The sequence below is a fragment of the Ixodes scapularis genome, unplaced genomic scaffold (assembly GCF_016920785.2).
Source record: "Ixodes scapularis isolate PalLabHiFi unplaced genomic scaffold, ASM1692078v2 PGA_scaffold9__187_contigs__length_104089568, whole genome shotgun sequence".
In the NCBI taxonomy this organism is placed as follows: domain Eukaryota; kingdom Metazoa; phylum Arthropoda; class Arachnida; order Ixodida; family Ixodidae; genus Ixodes; species Ixodes scapularis.
Window position 1 is genome coordinate 9,613,415 of NW_024609884.1, and position 20,891 is coordinate 9,634,305.

A 20,891-nucleotide genomic window follows, 5' to 3' on the forward strand; every position below is an offset into this window, starting at 1 on the left:
AATCCAAGTGAAACCAATAGAACTGCACAGAAATAGACTCTATGTCACACAGGTTTGCCACTACATGATGGCTCACATTCAGTTTCGGGTGTTTGATTATCGCGCTCAACTCTGACCCCAACTTAGAGGCTTCTACAACAAACTTTTTGCCAGTACAACAGAATTCATTACAAAGGCGTTTGATTCTAGAATATGTATGTATAAAGAAGACGGATATTTGCCTAGAGTGGTTTTAATGTGCACTCCAATTAAGACTGATTTGTATAAAAAAAAATAGGCAAATCTGAGCCATCCTACTACCCCTAAAAGCAAAAGATTATGCAATATCTGGCTGCCTTACCTTGTTAGCAAAGTCAAATCTCAGGCGGTCAGGTGCAACCAGCGATCCCCTCTGGTCAGCCTCGGCAGTCAGCACTTTCCTCAGTGCGAAGTTCAGAATGTGCGTGCCAGTGTGGTTGTTCATGACCAGCTTGCGACGTTGCTGTTAAGAATTGAACGCCAGGTTTCAACTTTACTTCTGTACCATGTTACCCATACATATTGCCATTAAAGCCCATGCCAAGGCTGCACCTTCTGCTTACAACTGTTTTTCAGTTATGTCACTTATGTGCAATAGGGTGAAACCCGTTCAGCTGGGGGAGAACTGGTCCAGGAAACCCCATCCAAATAAATTCAAATTAAGAATTTTCCACAATTATCTGCTCCAAACAAAAAATAAATGACAGCAAAATGCACCGTAACATCCCAAGAGATGCACCCGTCCCCAAAATATAGACCACCCTGGTTTTTGGCATGATTTTCTATTCATGCAAGAACACTGAAAGACAGCCCACCCCTAGAAATCTCACTGCCCAAGTGACCTTGCTATGATGGGAGATAAGCAAACAACGCTGGCTCGAAATGATGGTCATCTTTGATTAGTAGTCATCTCCACCTGTAACTACAGGTCTGCAATTTCCACTTGGTGCTGGCCACTTTATACCTGTTTGATTTGTTTGATGACCACAGCTTTTTAACCACTGTTATCTCGCTGAATGTGCCTGATTTGTTGGCACCCTCGTTGATGCACACAGCGAAGATATAGTTGGTACCACTTGACACTGCTTAGAGATTACATTCAGTCGACCAAGATTGCTTCACTACTAGGTCTATCAACAGAAAGTACTAGCATTCAAAGAACATAAAAGGAATCGTGGCCATGCTGTGGTTGGCATGGCGGCAGATGGGATTATGGTGACTAGAGCAGAAACAAAACATCCAACCATAGACTATCCAGTTTCTCAATAGTGTAGGACAAGATAATGAGGACATGAGCCAGAATCAAAATGGCAGCGACTCAGTTGATGGCGGTGATTCAAAATATTCTGGCGGGCTAGTTGGTTATACATACTAAAATACAAATAACGCTAAAACAAGGACAGATGAAGAAGTGGACAGGACAGGCGTGTTTAGCGCCTGTCCTGTCCACTTCTTCATCTGTCCTTGTCTTAGCGCTATTTGCATCATGGCGGTGATTTGGTAGGTGCAAACCGTGCAGCACGTAAACCAAGTCAGAGAACTGAATGGAATCCAACATTACAGTCGCTACTCTATGGGGCGAGTGACGGTTCCGCAGAGTTGTTGAAATAATTGAGCACGTCAGAAATTTTGGAGTCCGAAACATTGGTCAAAGACTAACCCAAATTTCACATTGTTCAACAGCAACTGTTCATTAAAAAGTTTCGACAATCAGTAAATGGTCCAATTTACATTCTTCACAAGACTTTACATTTCTAACCTAGCAACAATAATTTTATTAACTGTTTTTGGTTGCATACTGACAGTTGGCCCACTCCTTATTTTCAATCAATTTCGTCTTGATTTTTAGGTGGGCCATCTCTCGCGATAATACCATAAGTAGTTTACAGCTAAGGCCTAACCATGGACCATCAACTGTGTCAGACATGTGGACACATCAGTAATGCTGCACAGCAGTACTGCTTCTAAATGAACTTTGCCACATCCTATCATGTGATCCTTACTAGCCAAAATAGAGGCCCCCGCTTTTACAACAACCAACCTCATCGATGGCGAGCTTGAGTTTGTCGCCCACTCTGAGTGTGCCACTGATTAGTCTTCCGATGTGCACGACATAGCCTCCTTGGGTGTGCACTTCAGTGACGGCAAACTCCAAATCCTGAGAACAAACAAAAAAACGTTTTCACCATTTTCATACAGAGTAAAACAACTTTTATGAGTACCATGTTGATGTAAGCTCATTTTATGCAATCGCAACTACTATAGTCAATCATTTACCTCGTTGGTTTCGCATGTCATGAAGCCGGTGTCGTAGGTTTGACCTCCGGACTCGGCATAAAAATTAGTCTGGTTCAAAATGACACCGCACTGCTGTCCCGCCTCGATAGAATCCACAAACTGCTTTGATGTCCGTAGTACAAGCACAGTGCCTGAACATGGAGAGAATTCTGAAAAGAAGCGAAGGGCCATTAATAAAAACAAAACACAACCAATGTCGATCATGCGAAGAGTATCTCTATTAGAAATTGTCAACCGATGTCTTTCGATGCGTAGCCCCTTGCAACAGGTAAGTAATTTCTGATTAAACTTTATTTTGCTGCAATTAAAATGTGAGCAAAGTGAATGTTTGTAAACAGATTTTATGAACATGTTCGATTAGACACCTCCAGGGAACCGTCACTCACCCCACAGAGATTACTATGTGTAACAGCAAAATTTTTGACATCATACAACTCATTGCTGGGTGGCTATTTTGGTTTTGACTTGCAGCCTCAATATCATATCCACTACACACGCTGGATCGAGGGTATTGCCAGACTGTACATTCCAGTTCTGATATAGTTGGGGATTGCGCAGAAGTCAGAATAATCGAGCAGCCCCAAAAACCTAATTCAGCTAGAAAATCTTTGTATTGGCACTTTACATCAAGTACTAAATTGCTGGAGAAACTGGTCGATAGTCTGCTGGACATGTTTTCTGCCTCCGCACGATCAGATCATTTTGTATTTCGGCATTTCGAATTGAATGGTTGGCACGGACACACTGTACACATCCATGAACTTGTCACGACAGTGTTAATTCAGTTCCCCCGTAAGCAAAGCATGATGAAACAACAATCAAGTTGTCAGTCAACGAAACTAGAAACAAATAACGGCAGAAGAGAGCATAGAGGTTCTCCTGGACGTTTAAACGACAAGATCCCTCTCTGGATTCGACAAACATCACAGAAAGACAGCACAAAACAAAAGTGAAGCAACCTCGTTGGGGCAAAGGGTCGTTGATACCATTCACGCAGACAGTTATGTTCAAGATGCAGTTGGCGCCATTTGACGCTGATTGAGGGCGACGGCAGAAGGCACACACAGAAGTACGGTGGCGGACGACGTAGCGGATCCCGCACATTTAAATGACCACAATTGCTCCGTGAACGACATGAAACAAAAGCACAATTTAACCTCAGTGGCACGAAAAAGAGGCCAAGATTCTGATTAAAGCCTTAAATCAGCTTCTGTATCAAACAGAATGTACGCAGAATGTGGTGTCGAGGCTACAGGCAAAATAGCAACGGCAGCAACACAGTTCGCAGAACAGGCAGTACTGCGACCGCAAAGTCCGAAAAATCGATCAATGTGAGACACATTGTCCATAATTTCAGTCAATATTATTCACCAACTCTATGAGGCAAATGGCGGTTCCGCAAAAATGTCAGAATAATCAAGCATGTCGGAAATTTTGGCGGCCGAAAAATCTGTGGGCGACTGTAGTTCAGTCTGTCCAGTCATCCAGTGAACACCACCTAGTCTGGTTCCCATTAGCCACCTTTATTTTTGTGCTTTTTGAGCATGAGTGCTTTCTGTTAACATGTCACATAATACAGTAAAACCTCGTTATAACAAAATGGGATATAACAAACTAATGGATATAACAAAGCAATCATAATTCCCCTTGCTTGCTAAAAGGGGGAAGAAATGGACATTGGCTATAACAAACTAATGGTTATAACGAAATAATTACGACCGCTCCTTCAACTTTGTTATAACAAGGTTTTACTGTAATGTGATCTTGGTTGGTGAGTGTGGTTCCCAAATGGTGCCAAATGTATCTTTGCAGCTAGTGCCAACGAAGGCACCCACAAAACACAGTTTTCGGTCCTCACAGCAAGTTTAAGGATGATGTACTGTCCACTGCGCAGTCGTCAAATGTGGAAATGATGCAACTACTGGCAGTACTTTCGTCAGTCTATGGTGATGGAATGAGCTTCACCGGAATACAGGCCATTGAGATCGTGTGGAAGCAAAGGAGCATGCAGCAAAGCATCAATCAATTTTTCGAATGCCTATATTCCAGTGGAGTCCACAAATTCGGTTGCCGACCGTGGTGACTCGGGCAAGTAAAGAAGAGCCTACATCAAAAAGCTGGAAGCATCTACACAGGGCAAAAGAACCACAATATTGCATACGCAAAAGGGCTACTACTTACCGTAGCTGGCAGCTTTGTCGTTTGACGTTGCACGGTAATCATACTTGGGGAGATCGTTCGTTGTAGGCACATTCTTGCTCTGGAGGTCCGCAATAGCGTGCACGTCCAGCTTCAGGCCATCGTCCACCTTGCTGTCACCAGCTTGAGAGGCCAGCTAAAAACCAAGCCCCTTCCAGGATTATCCACTGAGCATTTCACGAGAGGAGCATTTCTTGAAACTCTTGAAGCTGGTCAAACAAAGTAAAAATAAAAGCTAAAAAAAAAAAAGCTTAAGTTATGCAATTTGAGCCAGGCCATGTGCAAACTCTAATGCCCAGGCACTGTTGCATGCCTAATAGATGCATCCTCGAGTAGCCGATTGGTAGAAGGGGATTGCTAACAATATGTGAGTGAATGCCAGTGAAAAGATCAATATGCCATGTTCAAAAGGATCAATTAGCTTTGAATGTTTACCTTGCCCAATGACAAGCTGTATTTAAGAATCAAGAGTATGCTGCCTCCAAGGTAGCCTTACCTGAGCGGCTGCCTTGGCCTTCTCGTAAGACTCCATGTCCACAGCGAGCCCTTTCTCTTCTACCATGAGTTGGGTCAGGTCGATAGGGAATCCATAAGTGTCGTACAGCCTCCACGCCACGTCCCCTACACGAACCAACACTTTCAATGTAGCCAATTCACATAAAGGAGGCAGTCCGCAAATGCCAGAGGGCCTGTCAAGTACTGCAACGCAGAATTTGGAGAGTCTGCATTATCGCGGGGGGCAGTGCAAGACTTTCTTTGCTTCAGTTTTGCGGTAGCTGATATCCTCCTCTGACAATACCCAGCCTAGAGATACCTTGCCAGGCGAATGTGCCTGCCTTGTTTACCACCGCAGCTGACAAGGTAAACAAAGACCACGAAAGTCAAAGGCATGGATAGTGCCTATACCTAGTGTAGAGCTTTACTACAAAAACAGAAAACAAGCACAGCTCAGCTGAATCAGATTACTGTGTTACCCTCACTGAGCTCTGACTAGCCAGTGGCCGAGTCGGCGGTAGCTGTGCGGCAGAAACGGTGGCGCTGTGATTTCATAGAGGTCAGAGTTCAGAATAGGTTTGGAGCCAGTCTTAAAGCAGGCTCCTCACCTCAGCTCATCTAGCCGAGCGATAATGATAGCAATTGGCTTGGATTAGCCAACTAGACTTTCATTTCTATGCGGCCAGTTCAACAGCAGGTTTTGTGCTAAGGACCATATTTTTCTGCTGACGGTACAACAGTACAAAAAGGTCGAAATCGTACCATTCACTGTAGGTTATCGAGGAGGATTGGAGGCCCACATGAAGGTTCCCCAACAACTGCTAGCACATATGGCCTCCTTTCTAAGTCTTAACTCTTTTCTGACTGCGCCCATAAGCCATTGATCGATCACCAGTGATTGACGGTTTCCAAGTGCAGTCACGAAATTAAATTTAGTTCGGAGAATTATGTTCCACGATCTCGTGGATAGCCAAAGATTGTAGTTCCAATTGCAACACAGGTTTGAGCTTATTCACAAGCTGGTGGGCTGTCAAAAAATAGTCCTGGGAACGGTAGCTGCACTCATATAATATAGCTAACTACTTGCATCAGCCTTTGTAACAAACATGACATTATTTACATAATTCAACTGCATTGTGGCATATTTTTTAGACCTCAAGAGCTCTGGGGACACTTTAAATGATGCTATAGGCGTTGCTTAACAGATGGTTGTCGGTAAGCGTCACTATAATTTCCAATGCTGTCCTGAGCCTGCGAACATGTTTTTTGTTCCCAGCAAGGCAAACAAAAATGCTAAATATGAAGGAACTGCAATCAAGCTGTGACAAAACCAAGGCAGAACACAATGAAAGCATTCTGCCAGGGATGTGAGGTGTACTATCTGTGTTTCACCATTATAAGCATTACTTCGTTGAAAAGCGCATGTGTTACGGAGGCTAACTCTCCGACAAACCAAAAATAGACAACATCAGTCACAGTACAATAACTTTCACTTGGGTGTGGGCACATTTTGTATATTCTAAATTTTCAGTTATTTGTTGTTCAATTTGACATAACTCTAGAAGTTTCGGTGTTTATACGCCTACCGCACATAGTAAATTGTATTTTCAAAAAATAAAATTTTAAAATCTTTTTTTCACATTATATTAACCTTTCTTTTGAAATAACGACTAATTGGCCACCTTTTGATGTGTCATATTGCTCCATATGCAACTTAGTTCAAAAAATAAAAGCGTTCGCACGGATCCTTTGAAAATTTCTACTTTTCCCATGGACGACAGAGTTAAAATGAATTGACAAAGAAAATTTTAAAAAATCTGTTCTTTGTTTCTATGGCAGTTCATGGATAAGACCAAAAGCACAAATTGCTAATTTTAAATAAACCTCAAAGTTAGATTTCTGTTTCTCCTTAAATCGGCTGTCTTTCACGAGTCGTTTGATTCTAAAATATTTTTCTTTCCTCGGTGACTTAGTAGACATTATACAAATTTAGTTTCTTTGTATACCAAGGAACACAGAATTGTGTCATTTTTATGTCTCTAAGCAGGCGCATGGAGTTAAAACTCTGCTTTGATTTTGTAACCATACCTTTACAGGCTTCAACCAAAAAAGCAGAACCCATATAACTAAATAGTGCTCACAAAGCCGTAACATTTCAGTTACGAAAAAGCATTATTCGAGGAAGAAACGACTAAAGCAACCTCACCTGGGAGAAACTTCTGGTCTCCAAGCTTGTTGACAGTCTTCTCCAGGAGACGTCTTCCTCGAGAAAGCGTCTTGAGGAACTGTCCTTCTTCTTCGTTGATGATGTCCATCACCTGAAGCAAAGAACATGTCCTTATGCCACCGCATCCACATGCATTGGCGAAGCGACAAAACAAGCACCACAACGGTAGTTCACATTGGAAGCGACATGCACCCATTACCACTAGAAGCAAACAAAAAGAATGCTCATCAAAGTTTGCTTTTCACACTCTAATATATGCAGGAAAATGAAGACGAAAATATGTTTACTTTCACCCACTTGAGAGCACCCCTCCCCTAAAATAATGCTGCTGAAGCTGAAAAGTAGCTCAGCACCAGAGGAAGGGTGACAACTAATATGGCTCACCGGATGGCGCATCAGTGCGCACCAAACAAGCATCTGCAGTATTTTGTCCAATACCTCGAAGGAGGTGATGCTCTAGCAAGTATCTCTTATTACAGTTGCATGCACAGTAGGATTTGAAACTGCTTGATTCGAGAAGACAACGCAGCCAAAGGTCAAACTCACAGATTCTGTGTCCTTCTTCAACTCCGGAAAGACGTCGCCCTGAAAGACGGAGAAGTTTCCCAGTTAGTCCCGAGCCAATTTCAGACGGCCTCATAAACATACCAGGATCTGGACAACCACAGGGACAAGGCTTGCAAAGGTGCCGGGGGCTGCATTCATCTTCTCAGTGGCGTAGCGGACAGCCCGACGTAGGATCCTCCTTAGGACGTACCTTTGGCAGTGCAAAAAGGAACAACATAATGCAAAACAACACCAAAATGCTTCGTCAGACAGGTGTGTCCACACATGCCAATGTAAATATCAAATTCAAGAGTTCGCAAAGACCACCGAGCATCCTTCCAAATGTTACCCCCTCAAATCTTCTACACAACCCCATAACTTTGAAAGACATACCATAAAATACCGCGGAAGTGCCCACTTCGATCAAGTGCCCACTATTAGTGTGTTCCAAATTCGGGAATTCTGCAAATCATACGTTAAGCTCCTGTTTTGACCGGACAAGCACCCATGTCTAGACGAATCCTTTTTTCATTGAAAGTGGGGTGGGTGCTCCCTTAATATTTTATGGTAATTCAGTTCCCTGTAAAACCGTTGGCCACAGCGATTTGCTCGCTGTATGTTCTGCGGGAAATTAGATGCACAAGCTTTTTTTGTAAACAGTGCTTATATGAGGCTATTACAGTCAAACTCGTTTATAACGAACAACAGGAAACACTACGATCAGTTCGATATAGCAAGTAATTCAATATAGCAAAAACCATTTACAACGAACTTCCAGGATGCGTTCGTTGTAAGGCGAGAGCTTCTCTTCCTTTCTCATCTCCTCGCTTCAATTCCGCCTTGTTACAACGCGCTAAAAAGCTTTTTTGTTTTTTTTTTTGCATACGTGCAGATTTGATTTTTTAGCCCTATCTCCCTTTCTGAATCACTTCTCTTCGCTCAATTTTGTTTGCAACTTGAGCTTTTAAAATTTTCTTTCTTTTACACTTCTTTTTTTGTTGTTGTTGGGAGGGGGAGGCGGAGGGACAGGCTAGAAGACGATTGTTTGCGCGTTTTTGGAAGCCTTCCCGGGGGGGGAAAAGTTTGATATAGCCAATATGTTGTTCGTTATAAAAAGTACTTTTTACATGCATTTTTATTTAAATTTTTCGTGAGTTCGACACCGACAATAATTCGCTGTATGTGGGTTTGTTCTAAACGGGTTTCACTGTACATACGGTGCATAAAAAGAATTAGGGAGAGACCCAAACCTTCAAAAGAAAATATAAGAATTTTTAAATTTTTTATCTATAAATGCAAATGACACATTTTCTAATTATTATACTCAGAAAGTGTACATTTATTTATACTAGTTACACTGACTCAAAAAGGCACATATCCAGGCTGTTAACAAATATGTTTTGCAAAGTTTTTCCCGTTTTCTTAGAACTTAATTGTTTTGCAACAACACAACCTGAACATTTTTAGGTTTAATACCTCACCAATAAGGTGGTGTTAGAAAATGAAGATTTGTGAACAACGTGCACAATAAGCTTTCCTACTGCTTCGTAAGCAAGCAGTCCTGAGTTGGAACCCCCGTGCGGGCGTACATTCTTTTTTTAAAAGTAGGCCGATCCCGGAGGCAGTGCAATCGATGTGAGCACGGACGCCGGACAAGGCTAGACCCTAAGGAGCTTCGCCCCTAAAAAAAACGTGGGCAGGAACGTTTATTACAGTCATGATTTTTTTTAAAACTCAAATAGACAGGGTAAAATAGTCTACTGTAAAATCCTGGGCAGATGTTCGGTATTTTACGGTATATCTATGCTTCGCAAACAAAATTACAGTGTATATGAGTACTTTGCATAACCCAGTTGAGAAATGACAAAAATCCTGTCTTTGGTCTTAAAGGGATACTGAACCGAAATTTCGAGCTCACAAAACAAGGCTGGATGGGTAGGCGGGACGCTGCAAAACCCAAAAACATCTCTCATACAGCGATATCTCTGACTTATCGCCATATTTGTGGAAAAGAAGTGTGCCACTAAACACGGCCGACAGGACAAGTCACGTCACGATTCTCATTCCCTTTCCTCCTCGCTAGGTCCCATCGAGCTGGTGAACCGAAGCGAGGAGGAGAGAAGCGAGGCCGCTTCCCCTCATTCTCAAATTTTCCAGGAGGACAATGAGGTCATATCCCTCGCTTGATCGTGCTCTTCTTTTCCAAAAGTATGGCCATCCGTTTGAAATATTGATGTGTGAGTGATATTTTAGTGTTTGTAGCATCCCTTTTTAACACTTCTGCGGCCTTATTTTTGCAAAATCCAAATTTTGGTTCAGTATCCCTTTAAGAAAGACCAAGTACATTAAACTATGCACAACCCAAAAAGGCAAATTTGAAAACAGAAATCGTTAACCTTTTGTGTGAAATGGGCCTCTTTGTTCGCAAAAATCTAAATTGGACTAAATACACACTCAATACGTCAGCAACCGTATATCTCATTCAGATCTTTTCTAACATATCTAAAAATGGGCGACAGCCACAAAGCAACGAGCCCAGGACGTACGGTAAAGACCAGACACTGACCCACGGCCAACGTTGTCGGGGCGTCCTCCATCAGACAGTGCAATGGTCAGAGTTCGCGAGTGGTCCGCCAGCACCCGGTAGGCCATGTCAATCCCGTCGGTGTCCTCTTTGCCCACTCTGCCCTGGTAGGGCCTCACTCCGGTAGCCTGCACTCCCCACAGTTTGCGGTAAGCCTTCCTCCGACACTGCCCTCTGCAGTGCTCAGAATCACTGATTCCTTTTCCATTTCAAACAAAACAATGCCATGCAAATGAAGCCAAAAATGAATGAAACTTCACTGCTTTCCTTTTTCATTTATTTATAGCTGCACTTTCTTAAATCTAGGCTACCCTAAAGGGCCCCTGAAAAGAGAACCTTTTTTTTTTAAACAGCCTGGTGCCAGCACAGGCGTGTCAAAAAATAAATTCTACGCTAAAAAAAATTTTTTTAGACCAATATTGCGACAATACTTGGCGACATTTTCGGATCAAAGAAAGGTAAGAAAGATTGAAGCGAAACAGCGAGATGTGGCAGATCCGACGATAAAACAAGGTCTGAAGTGTGACCGCCGCGAAAGATCACGTGATGGCTGAAAACCAATCGTGGCTCTAGTTTTGGTTTTCCAACCAGTAGGAAGACGAGTTCCGTCAAATTCCCTATTATTCTTCCCGTGGAAGACGTTTTTACGACAAGGTTCTCCCCGTACGCACATACCCTAAACTCGTGTTTACTATTTTACTAAAAAGTCTGAGAAAGAACCTTTCCAATGAGGGTATGAATGCCACGCTAGGCCTCGCAGGCGCGGCGCTGTACTGTACTGAAAATCGGAAAAATGGTGCTTTCCTCGCGTCTTTCACGAGTGTGCCGCACCTCAGAGCATTGCGGAGGCATTGAAAATGTTGTTTCTTTTCCTCGGTAATTACGGTACAGAAGTTTCCAAGTTTTGCCATATTGCTCATTAATAGTCGCCAAAACTGCAACATTTGATTAAAACATTTTTTGCCGAAAAATAGGCATTTTAGGGTCGTGTTCATCCTTAACAACCCAAGCTCTGTTTGAGATACTGTCAAAGAAAGATCTATATTTATTTTGCCCGCTTAATTCTCCCATTAAACCGTTCTCAGATAAAAAATGCTGAAGCTAATTCCAAATATTACTTTAAAGGGACAATGAAGACAATTTTAATTAAATTTTTTAAATGGTGTTTTTAGGCTTCTTAGGAACCTGACATATTGCCAAATTTTTTATAGACATTTGTGATGCGTATTTCTGTACCTACGAAAGAACTGAAGACCGAAACTGAACTATCTGTGTTTCTCAATTTTGGGCCTCCGAAAACGGAGGTGACGTAGGGAGTGACGTCACATGTGAATTGTCGGTACCGGTAGCATTTAGGGCGTCGAGACTCTGGTTACCGCGATGGGTTATAGCAGCGCGGTGTTCCGCGCTGCATTCTTTATTTTATATATTTTCTTTGCCCATAGTTGCTCGTTGCCCGTTTCGCATGCAGTGTAGCAAAAAAAAAAAGAATTATGGTGTTTTATTTACGGTTTAGTTATCATTTTTGGTTCGATTTATAGTTTTCATGGTTATTCAAGTGGAATTAGAACAGTGCTCATAAAAACCACGAACCAAAGCGTGACCGAAAGCACGTTTCTCGTTTCGACCAACCACTGACGCGTCTCTCGTGACGTCACGCTTCCAGGCCCCTCACGTGACCTCCGCTTCTGCTGGTTTCTCCCGCAACGCTCGGGGCGTCGCCTCGATCGATCCCGGTACAATTATAACCGTGACTGTTTAATTGATTCGCGCGGCACACAAGCGCCGGTTTCGGCTGAAATTTGGGCAACGTGGCCTGGGACGTGCCGGGAACCCAGTTCAATCGCCAAAAAAATATCCGAAATTGCCTTCATTGTCCCTTTAAAGATGTTATTTTAGGGCTAGTTGTTGCCTTAAATGAAGCAGCAATAGCCCGAATTCCTGACCCAAACAAAATTCACAACCTTCTAAAAAAGTTCGTTGTACGCAGTTTTTAGAGTGGAAAAGCTAGTCTGCCTTAGGAAGACAACTGCCGTCTTCGCTGTAGACGGGCAATTTGGCCAGTGTAGCACAACTGCTAACCTGGGTTTTTAACATGCATCTTCCGGTAGTGACAGCATGATCGTACGCAGGCACAATGCACATCCAAATCGAAATGAGCAGGAATGGCGATCTAAGCACAATGATTCACCTTAAATCATTGCAACAAAGAAAATAAACTTTCGTACCTTCTGAATGGCGTCAAAGATGGGCACGAAAACATCGGTGTCATAGTTGGATGGCTTGTCTTGGATAACAGACACCAGTCGTTCAAAGCCCATTCCAGTGTCCACATGCTGCTTTGGCAGAAGTCGCAGCTTACCATCCGTTTCTCTGAGAAAGCAAACAACACCCCTTTGAAGTTCGTTACGATCAGGGTTTCGAGTTTTCCCACAAACATTTGCTCTACAAAAAAGGAACTGATATTTGTTATATGACATTTTCTGGTTCTTTTGTCTACTTTTACACTTCTGTCTGGCATATCTGATAAAATGAAGTCACAAGATTATTTTGGCCAATCTATAACCATCCAATGCAAAGAGATCATCTTGCATGCTCTCGGCGTTAGCGAGGGGCCATTGAGATTGAGTGAGGAGCCTGCATGCCTCGGTGTTGGGTTTATGACAATAAAGAGCTAAAGAGGAAAATAATATTTTTCCAAATTTTAAGCTATCAATCTAATGAATTTCCAAAATCAATTGTAAAAAGCAGACAATATAGCTAAGAGAAAACCTTAAATGAACTTTCAAAAATCCCAAAAAAATCCGAGATTCAGGCACCGAAATAATCCGCAGCAACTGTCCTCCAAACATCTTCGAAAATCAGGAATCCTAATCATGGCACATACAATTGTCTGCTCAAAACCACATACGCATAGGCACTTAATGACCTGTCTGAGAGCAAAGTAAACTTATCAGAACAGATCCACACACCTGTTGTACTGAATGAAGACGAGGTTCCAGATCTCCAGGACGTCAGGCACATCTGCATTCACGAGGTGGCTGGCGTTGCGCCCGCCGATGCGGTCGTAGTGGATCTCCGAGCAGGGGCCGCAGGGACCCGTCTCCCCCATCTCCCAAAAGTTGTCCTTCATGCTGCCTGGAAGGATCCTCTCCTCCGGGACTCTGCCAAGGCAAATCACAAGGAGGGTCGCAGAAACCGCACGCAGAACTCAAGGTCACGGCTGTTAGAATGCAACTGCAGGTTTGTAGGCCGCCATATTTTGTCATTCTACGAGCACTGTCCAGTCAACGGAAGGGTGGTGCAGACGACCGAGAATTCAGCACGGTCAGGTGGATGTGACAAATAGTAATTTACTCATTTAAAAAATACTGAGTCTTAGCATAAAGTTATTGCAGGAGTGAAATGGAAACACATACACTGCATGCAAACAAAAGACAAACATGGGTACAATGAAGGTATGGCCATTCAATGAAGGTGCTCCTTTTTTCAAAATCAGTTGTTTCCAGACTTTAAATGTGGCGCTTTGTGCTGATCATTTAAATTCATATAAAATGTCTATAAAATAAAAACACATTTAGTTCTAATCAACCAAGCTTGCATGACACTCCCACTGATTAGTATCTCAAACTGATGACTCAAAGCATTAGAGAAAAAAATACAATAGCTAGATTAAAAATAATATGTACAAAATACCAAGCTCTCGGACTAAAATTATAAAAAACGAAGACCTGATGCCTGAGATTAAGAGACCCTATCAATCTAACCACAGAAGACTACTTTTTTAGAGCTTCAATCCGACAAAATCAACTTTTAACTGTTCCTTATTCCCGAATACAATTCAAGACTGGAACCACCAGCCTCGTTGAAAGTCATTCTAACGTAGGTAATTTTTATTTCTGTCCCTTCTCAGAGATCCATTATTAACCTCCGGCACAGTAGATGAATTTATCTCACTACCACTGCATTGACTCCAGACTTCGTGTTAATCCCTCCTATTCCTTCTCTAGAACTCGACACCATTACCAATAATGATATAAAACATGGCAGACAATTAAGAACTCGGAAGCCTTGCTCCAACTGACCCAAGATTCATCCAGATCTGCTTGCACTCCAAGTCTGGCTCAAGCCCTGCTGCCTCGTTGCCCCCAAAGTATGTCACATAGAGCCTCTCCCCTTGAAGCTTGTACACCTTGGTGAGCAACTCCCAGGCCCACGAGCAGATTTCTTTCTGCGATGACAAACACAGATCATTCAGGTACACGTCAGAGAGGAATGCTCGCAAAAAAATGTTCCACAAAACAACGCAAGTGGTGCAAACTTCCTGACAAGAACAAAATTAATAGAATGAATGGAAAAGAACCAACAAATTCTGCACCTTATGCCAGCGGCTTATTAATGCTCTTATTGTTAGTGCGGTATCCTGGCTGTAATCCCACCATAAAAATCCTTTAGCTTTCAAAGGGATCCCCAAAATAGGGAATGGAACAAACCCCTATTGCAACTCAACAATAATGAAGCACCTCAAATTTAAAAAAAAAAAAGAGAGAAGCTCGATTAATTCATTTTAAAGCAAAAAGTTGTGGGATAAAAAGTCCTATCATGTATTGGGGAACAGATTTTTACCTCCGCTTTCAAGTGGATCAGCGTCATACAAGCTAGGATCCAGACGTTCTGGGACTGTGTTTGTACAGCAACAAACATGTGTTCACTCCAGTAAATTTCTGGGAGTGCTTTTCTCACTTGTTCGTTCTTCCGGAATGCACAGCGACTAAAAAAAAGAATCTTTCTTTAGGAAAAAAAAATAGTTAAATTATGTTTTAAAGGGATACTACAACGAAATTTCGGCACTCATTATTTTAATCTATATGTGTTCAAAGGAGCAGCATCACATCGAACAGACCAATATCTTGTTAAAAAAGTCACGAAAAGGAGTTTTAAAACAAATTAAACGATTAGCAAAGAGCCCCTGGTGGATGTCGCTAACGCCTCGCATGTAATGCCCGTCTAGGAACCTTGACAGCTAGTGACGGAGGTTGTCTCGCCTCCGGCCACGACGAGAGAAGAGGGGCAGGAGGAACTCCCCTCTTCCCGAGAATGCCTTTTGTGTGTCGCAGAAGTCGCTATTGTCCCCCTACAAGATTACAGAAGATTAACCCGTCACTAGGGTGACCATATTCCTCAACGCAGAAAACGGGACATCCCAGCCGCGGCGGCGGGAAAGGGGGGGGGGAGGGGAGGGAGGGGGGAGGGGAGGAGGAGGGGCGTACTAAAGCTTGAGTTAGGAAGAAAAATTTAATGAAAGAATTTGTCTTATTTCATAACGTTCGCATATTGCACTAAGCCCTAGGAAACAGCCACACTCACACTTCAGTTGCATGCACTCATTTGGAAGGTCCTGCTTCGGGTCCTTCGTTGGTGTGGCCGTAATTTGTCAACGACGGAAGTTTTCTAAGCAGGACTTTATCCTGGAAGACTTGGTTGTAAACGTCTGCGCATTTATATGGGAAGTTGAACCGCACAAGTAGCGTTGCTCGCAATGTTGAGACAAGAAGGCGAAACGTCTCGCATGTTCACATGGAGTTCATAATTGAAAAGACGCGCTCCACTGGAGACGTGCTTCCAGAGTAGCACAGAGCCATTTCCACGACCCGGGAAATCTCGGCGCCAGAATGCATTCTGTTTTCATCTCTTTAAAGACTTGCACTCATCTCTGAGAGACCTGAAGAGTTCCTCTTCTAGTTTCTTTTCAATGCTTTTCTTGACAAGGGTCCATTGGTGAACACACACGTACGTTTCGTCGGCATTTTCGAAAGAGTGAAGTGTAGCCAAACGAGATTCTACATGCGTGCTGTATCCAGTACCTAATATATATACTTACGCAGAGAGAAAAAATTTTGAAATATATATATTTCTACACACGCGTCTTCGCGAGAGAAGAAGTGTTTGTGGACAAGAACATTTCTAAAATTTTCTCTCTGGGTAAATATTTTAAAGTACCTACGGTTATTTTTGTAGAATATACTTGTAACGAGTAGGCATATTTTCGATTTGCTTCAACTCGCTTAGTGCCATTTTCGAAACTATGCACTTCTACGAAAACGGGACATGATTCATTATTGGGACAAAAAGACGGGACGGCAAAAGCGGGCCTCAAAAACGGGACTGTCCCGGCCAAAACGGGACGTCTGGTCACCCTACCCGTCACTCAAGATTCCTACAAAAGCAGCCGCTTCGGTGGCTGGAACGACTAGGCCATCCTCTCGACGTCAGCCTCGCCGTAGCTTTGCTCGTCTTGAGAGGACCTACGTCACGATTGCATTGGATGTCACGTGGTCTCCGCTGGGCCTTCTCCGAGCGCTTGCCAGAGTGGGCCGTTTATAATGAAATATAGAGCCACCAGGCTCAAAATACAAACGTACGATTGTCATTTACGGATATTGTGGATTATATTCAACCTATTTTTGAACAGACGGGAATATTTCAAGTTTCGTTGAAGTATCCCTTTAAAAACTCGTAAACATTGAGAAAAAAAAAAAAACTGTGCAGATGATTATGCGACGTGATCCGAAGGGACAATGTCAGCTGGTGCGACATTTCAATGATATTATTTCGCGATTGAGTGGAAATTTCAGTAACTAAACAATTCAATATATAAAAAAAAAAAAAAATGGTGCCCCACAGTGAATGTTACGTGTGCGCTACATGCCTATGCACGAACACAGCATAGGCATGTAGCACACACCTTGAAGGCAGTCGGGTCACTGTCCGGGTATGACGACTGAAGAGCCTCGTGGCAAGATGCGGCAAAGACACCAGGTCTCGCGTAAACCAGAACTGACCCCACACAGAACAGCTAGCACCAAACACATTCTCGCGGACGAGCTGCATACATTGCTCGGTCGTACCAGCATGTCCATCCTTCACTCGGTAACGTTCTCCTCTACGTGCTGCTCCACATTCACGCACAGCGCGAGCTCGACGTCGAATGCATTCCATCCCAACACCCAGGGCGAGACCGTCAGTGCCTACACAACGATGACGTTCTCTCACAAGCGCGTTTATGCCGTCTAGCAGCCTCTGCTTGCTTTGTCCACCCCACTTTTGGTCACAAAGCCTCAGAGCACTGAGGGAATGGGCGAGCGAAGGCGAGAAAGAGCGAGTGGCGAGGGGGGCAATCAAATGACCCCTGGCGCAATTACAAGTAGCCGAACGCACTGCGCCTCAACCGCAAATATTATAAGTAAAGGGGCGAGAGTATCACTACTGTACACGCCCTTTCTTGGTGCCAAAGCCACTGGGAAACAGGGTGAGACTTTAAGCCCACGCGGGATGGAGTTCCAATTTTCCTCTGTCCCGCATGTCCCCAGCTGTGCTAGTTAGTATTACATCATGCAATTTTTCCAGTATAACTTCCACCAATCTTCTCCACTTTGTGACTGTAAATCTTTTCGCCTCCATTCTTCCATCCTCACCAGCAAAACCGAGCGCCCCTCGACAGATCCGTTACCCAATCAGGGAGGGCAGGGCGAAGCCCCCATGCACTTCAAAACTAAACGCTCTAGTGTCCCAGTCTCACTATGGCATGCGGCACATAACCTGTCCATCTCTTGAAATTTAGCCCTATACGTCTTCGTTTTTAACACTCCCGTTCTCGTCTCAAACAGCAAAGAACTTCCACGTGAATTATCAAACACCTTTTCCCTTCTTATGTCCTGCTTTTGTGACCTATACAATGTTACAGTTGACTTTTTCTTGCATTCTTTTCTCCCACATTTTTCTATTTTCCTCTTTCACTGTACTAGTATGCTCAGCCCAATCACTAGTGCGCAGGTATTTATTTGTCAGCTTCCAGGTTCGGTTTGTCCATTTTGTGTTTAAGCTTTTCAAGTATAAATACAGGAATTCTTTCCGTGCCCACCAGGTATCATCCATTTCAGCTAACCTTTTTTCAAATGCCAATTTACTAACTGCCTCTCTGCTCTCAAAGGCAACCAGTCTATGCCCCCCTGCACTCCCTCATTCAATGTGTTTCCATGCGCTCCCAGGGTACAGATTCGTCTGGCGTCGCACCAGGCTCGAGGAGGAGGAGGAAAAAAGGAGGGAGAGGAGGAAAGAAGGAAGGAGAGGGGGGATAGAGAGAGAGAGAAAGGGGTAAGGAGGAAACTGGGAAAAAGGCCCCCAAAAAGTTTGTCGTAAAAAAATAAAAAGGGGGGGGGGGGGGGGGGGGGGGGGGCATGCGGTTGGGGACGTTCCTTGCCGATTTTTTGTGCATGAGTACTGTTACAAATAATCGGGCCTATTTCTCGGGTTTTCAAGAACCTACTAGATTAATGGTTTCGATTTCGTATAGCTGCTTTCTTAGCACTTGGAATTTAGGTTGTTTTTTATTTTATTTCACAACGTAAATTATAGTTATTTTCGGCAGTGGGTCAATCCTGGGTAAAAATTTGTTTCCCAAACTTATTTGAATGGGGCTGTTCCTATTCCGCTCAGAAATCACCACGGTGCGCTGAGCAGAGGGTATTAATAATATTAACCCTATTAATTATCTCTAACAGTAAGCGACCAGCGTTTAGTCAAACATTCAAATCGTCTGCTTACCCACAACAAATCGGCGGGGGACGTCCCCAACCGCATGCCCCCCCCCCCCCCCCCCCCCCCTTTTTTCTTTTTTCACAACACACTTTCCGGGGGGCCTTTCCTTAGTTTCCTCCTCTTCTCTCTCTCTCTCTATATATATTCCTCCTCTCCTTCCTCTTTCCCCTCTCCCTCCTTCTTTCCTCCTCCTCCTCGAGCCTGGTGCGACGCCAGACGAATCTGTACCCGCTCCCAGTGCTAACCTGCCCACACTCCTTTGTCCAATTTACAATTCTGATTGAACCTCTGATTTCACACACAGTACCCCATTGCCAAAAGACGGTCCTGGCACCAATACTCCTTTCCATATACCCCTGACCACTTCATATCTATTATAATTCCATAGCACCTTGAGCGTCATAATACGTGAATTTCTTTTCTCTTTTTTAATTCTCCTCATGTTCCTCTAGATTTCCTTCCCTCATTCAGCCAGACTCCCAGATACTATTTGTATTTTCCTACATGGCCTATTACAATGTCTTGTAACCTCAGAGGTTCCCTCGTTGCGTCGTTAAACACCATTACTCCAGACTTGTCATTACTAAAACTCAAGTTCAAGCTGTCTCCTTCCTTTCCACATATTCCAGTTAGTGAAATGTATTGCAGTCATCTGCTATGAGTATTATATCGTCTGCATACATTAGCCCCGAGATTACTTGTAATAGATTTCTCCCGCCTTCCATATAACTCACATCAAAACCTAAATTTCCTTGCTCTAAAATTTCCCTGCTCTAATTTCTTTTCCATTTAACTTAGGTATATCATGATGAGCAGGGGTGACAGTGAGCAGCACTGTCTAAGCCCTCCTTTTATTGCTGGTGGTCGTGTAGTTTGTTTCCCATGTTATAACTCCCTTACTGTCCGTGTACACCCATTCAAGAAACCTAATCAAATTTGCACCTAAGTTATACCACTTCAGCTGGTCCCAGAGTTTTTCCTGGTTCATATTATTGTACGCTCCCTTGATGTCCAAATACGCCAACCATCAGGGGCTCTGGCTCTTCATTGCTCTCTCTATACATAGAGTGATGATGAGCAGGTTATTTTCTAGACTTCTGTCCCTTCCGAATCCATTTTGAAGCTCTTCAGGATTTACATTCCTTCTTCCCATTCCTGGAGCACGCCGGCTTCAGGATCGTCTGTTTTCGAAGACAGAAGTAAAAAAACTTAACACTAATTAAATCTAAGTACACTGTGAAGGATGTATTTGAGAACTACATTGACCAGTTCTGCACCCACTGGCAGAAGCATGGTTGTTGTAAAGGGGGCTTTTTTTCTCGTGAAGGAAGACACATGTCAGTCCCATAGCCCTAACAAACCCTTGACTTAAAGGCTGAGTACCGGAATGTATGGATCCCACCTCGCATTTCATTACAACACAAAAGAAAAACTGCTCACTCCTACAACATATTCGAGAGCTCCACTGAGAGGGCTTTTTCTCAGATCAGTGGGATCAGTTCCATTTTTAACCGTTTCCTAGCTTCTTCAATTGACACAGAATGAGAGAAGGATGAGTTTGCCTTGAAGAAGTCACCAAAGGACCAGTTTCCAAGCATCTCAAAGAAGGTGTGGTGGTAGACATCCTTGCCGACATCGTCAAGGTCGTTGTGCTTCCCACCGGCACGAATGCACTTCTGGGTGTCAACCACCCTCTTGTACTTTCCAGCATCGCTGTTCGGATCCACAGTTCCAAGAAAGATGGGCTTGAACTGGACACAGATCAAGCAAAGTCAATGTTACTTGGGTCCCGGGATTGCACTCAAATTAAGCCCAGATACTGGTACATTCTTCTTTAGAGATTACAAATTGGCCCATGCAAGGCACAATCAAGGTGCTGCAACATTGAGGAATCAGTTGGACAACTTTGTTCGTCAACACAAAGGA

The 20,891-nt window shown here is 43.4% G+C and overlaps 1 protein-coding gene across 3 annotated transcripts in view; it reads right to left on the reverse strand.

Annotated features, from left to right (window-relative positions):
* LOC120835953 (alanine--tRNA ligase, cytoplasmic) overlaps positions 1-20,891 on the reverse strand; it is a 33,897-nt gene that overhangs the window by 7,800 nt on the left and 5,206 nt on the right. For all 3 annotated transcript variants that reach the window (XM_040218419.3, XM_040218418.3, XM_040218417.3), the window contains exons 3-15: positions 20,528-20,716; positions 14,453-14,598; positions 13,340-13,531; positions 12,596-12,740; positions 10,350-10,495; positions 7,886-7,994; positions 7,784-7,822; positions 7,217-7,328; positions 5,012-5,136; positions 4,498-4,651; positions 2,296-2,465; positions 2,060-2,176; positions 341-481 (exon numbers count right to left, since the gene is read on the reverse strand). In XM_040218419.3, the coding sequence (XP_040074353.2) occupies positions 341-481; positions 2,060-2,176; positions 2,296-2,465; positions 4,498-4,651; positions 5,012-5,136; positions 7,217-7,328; positions 7,784-7,822; positions 7,886-7,994; positions 10,350-10,495; positions 12,596-12,740; positions 13,340-13,531; positions 14,453-14,598; positions 20,528-20,716 (1,785 nt within the window). The remainder of the gene's footprint in view (positions 1-340; positions 482-2,059; positions 2,177-2,295; positions 2,466-4,497; positions 4,652-5,011; positions 5,137-7,216; positions 7,329-7,783; positions 7,823-7,885; positions 7,995-10,349; positions 10,496-12,595; positions 12,741-13,339; positions 13,532-14,452; positions 14,599-20,527; positions 20,717-20,891) is intronic.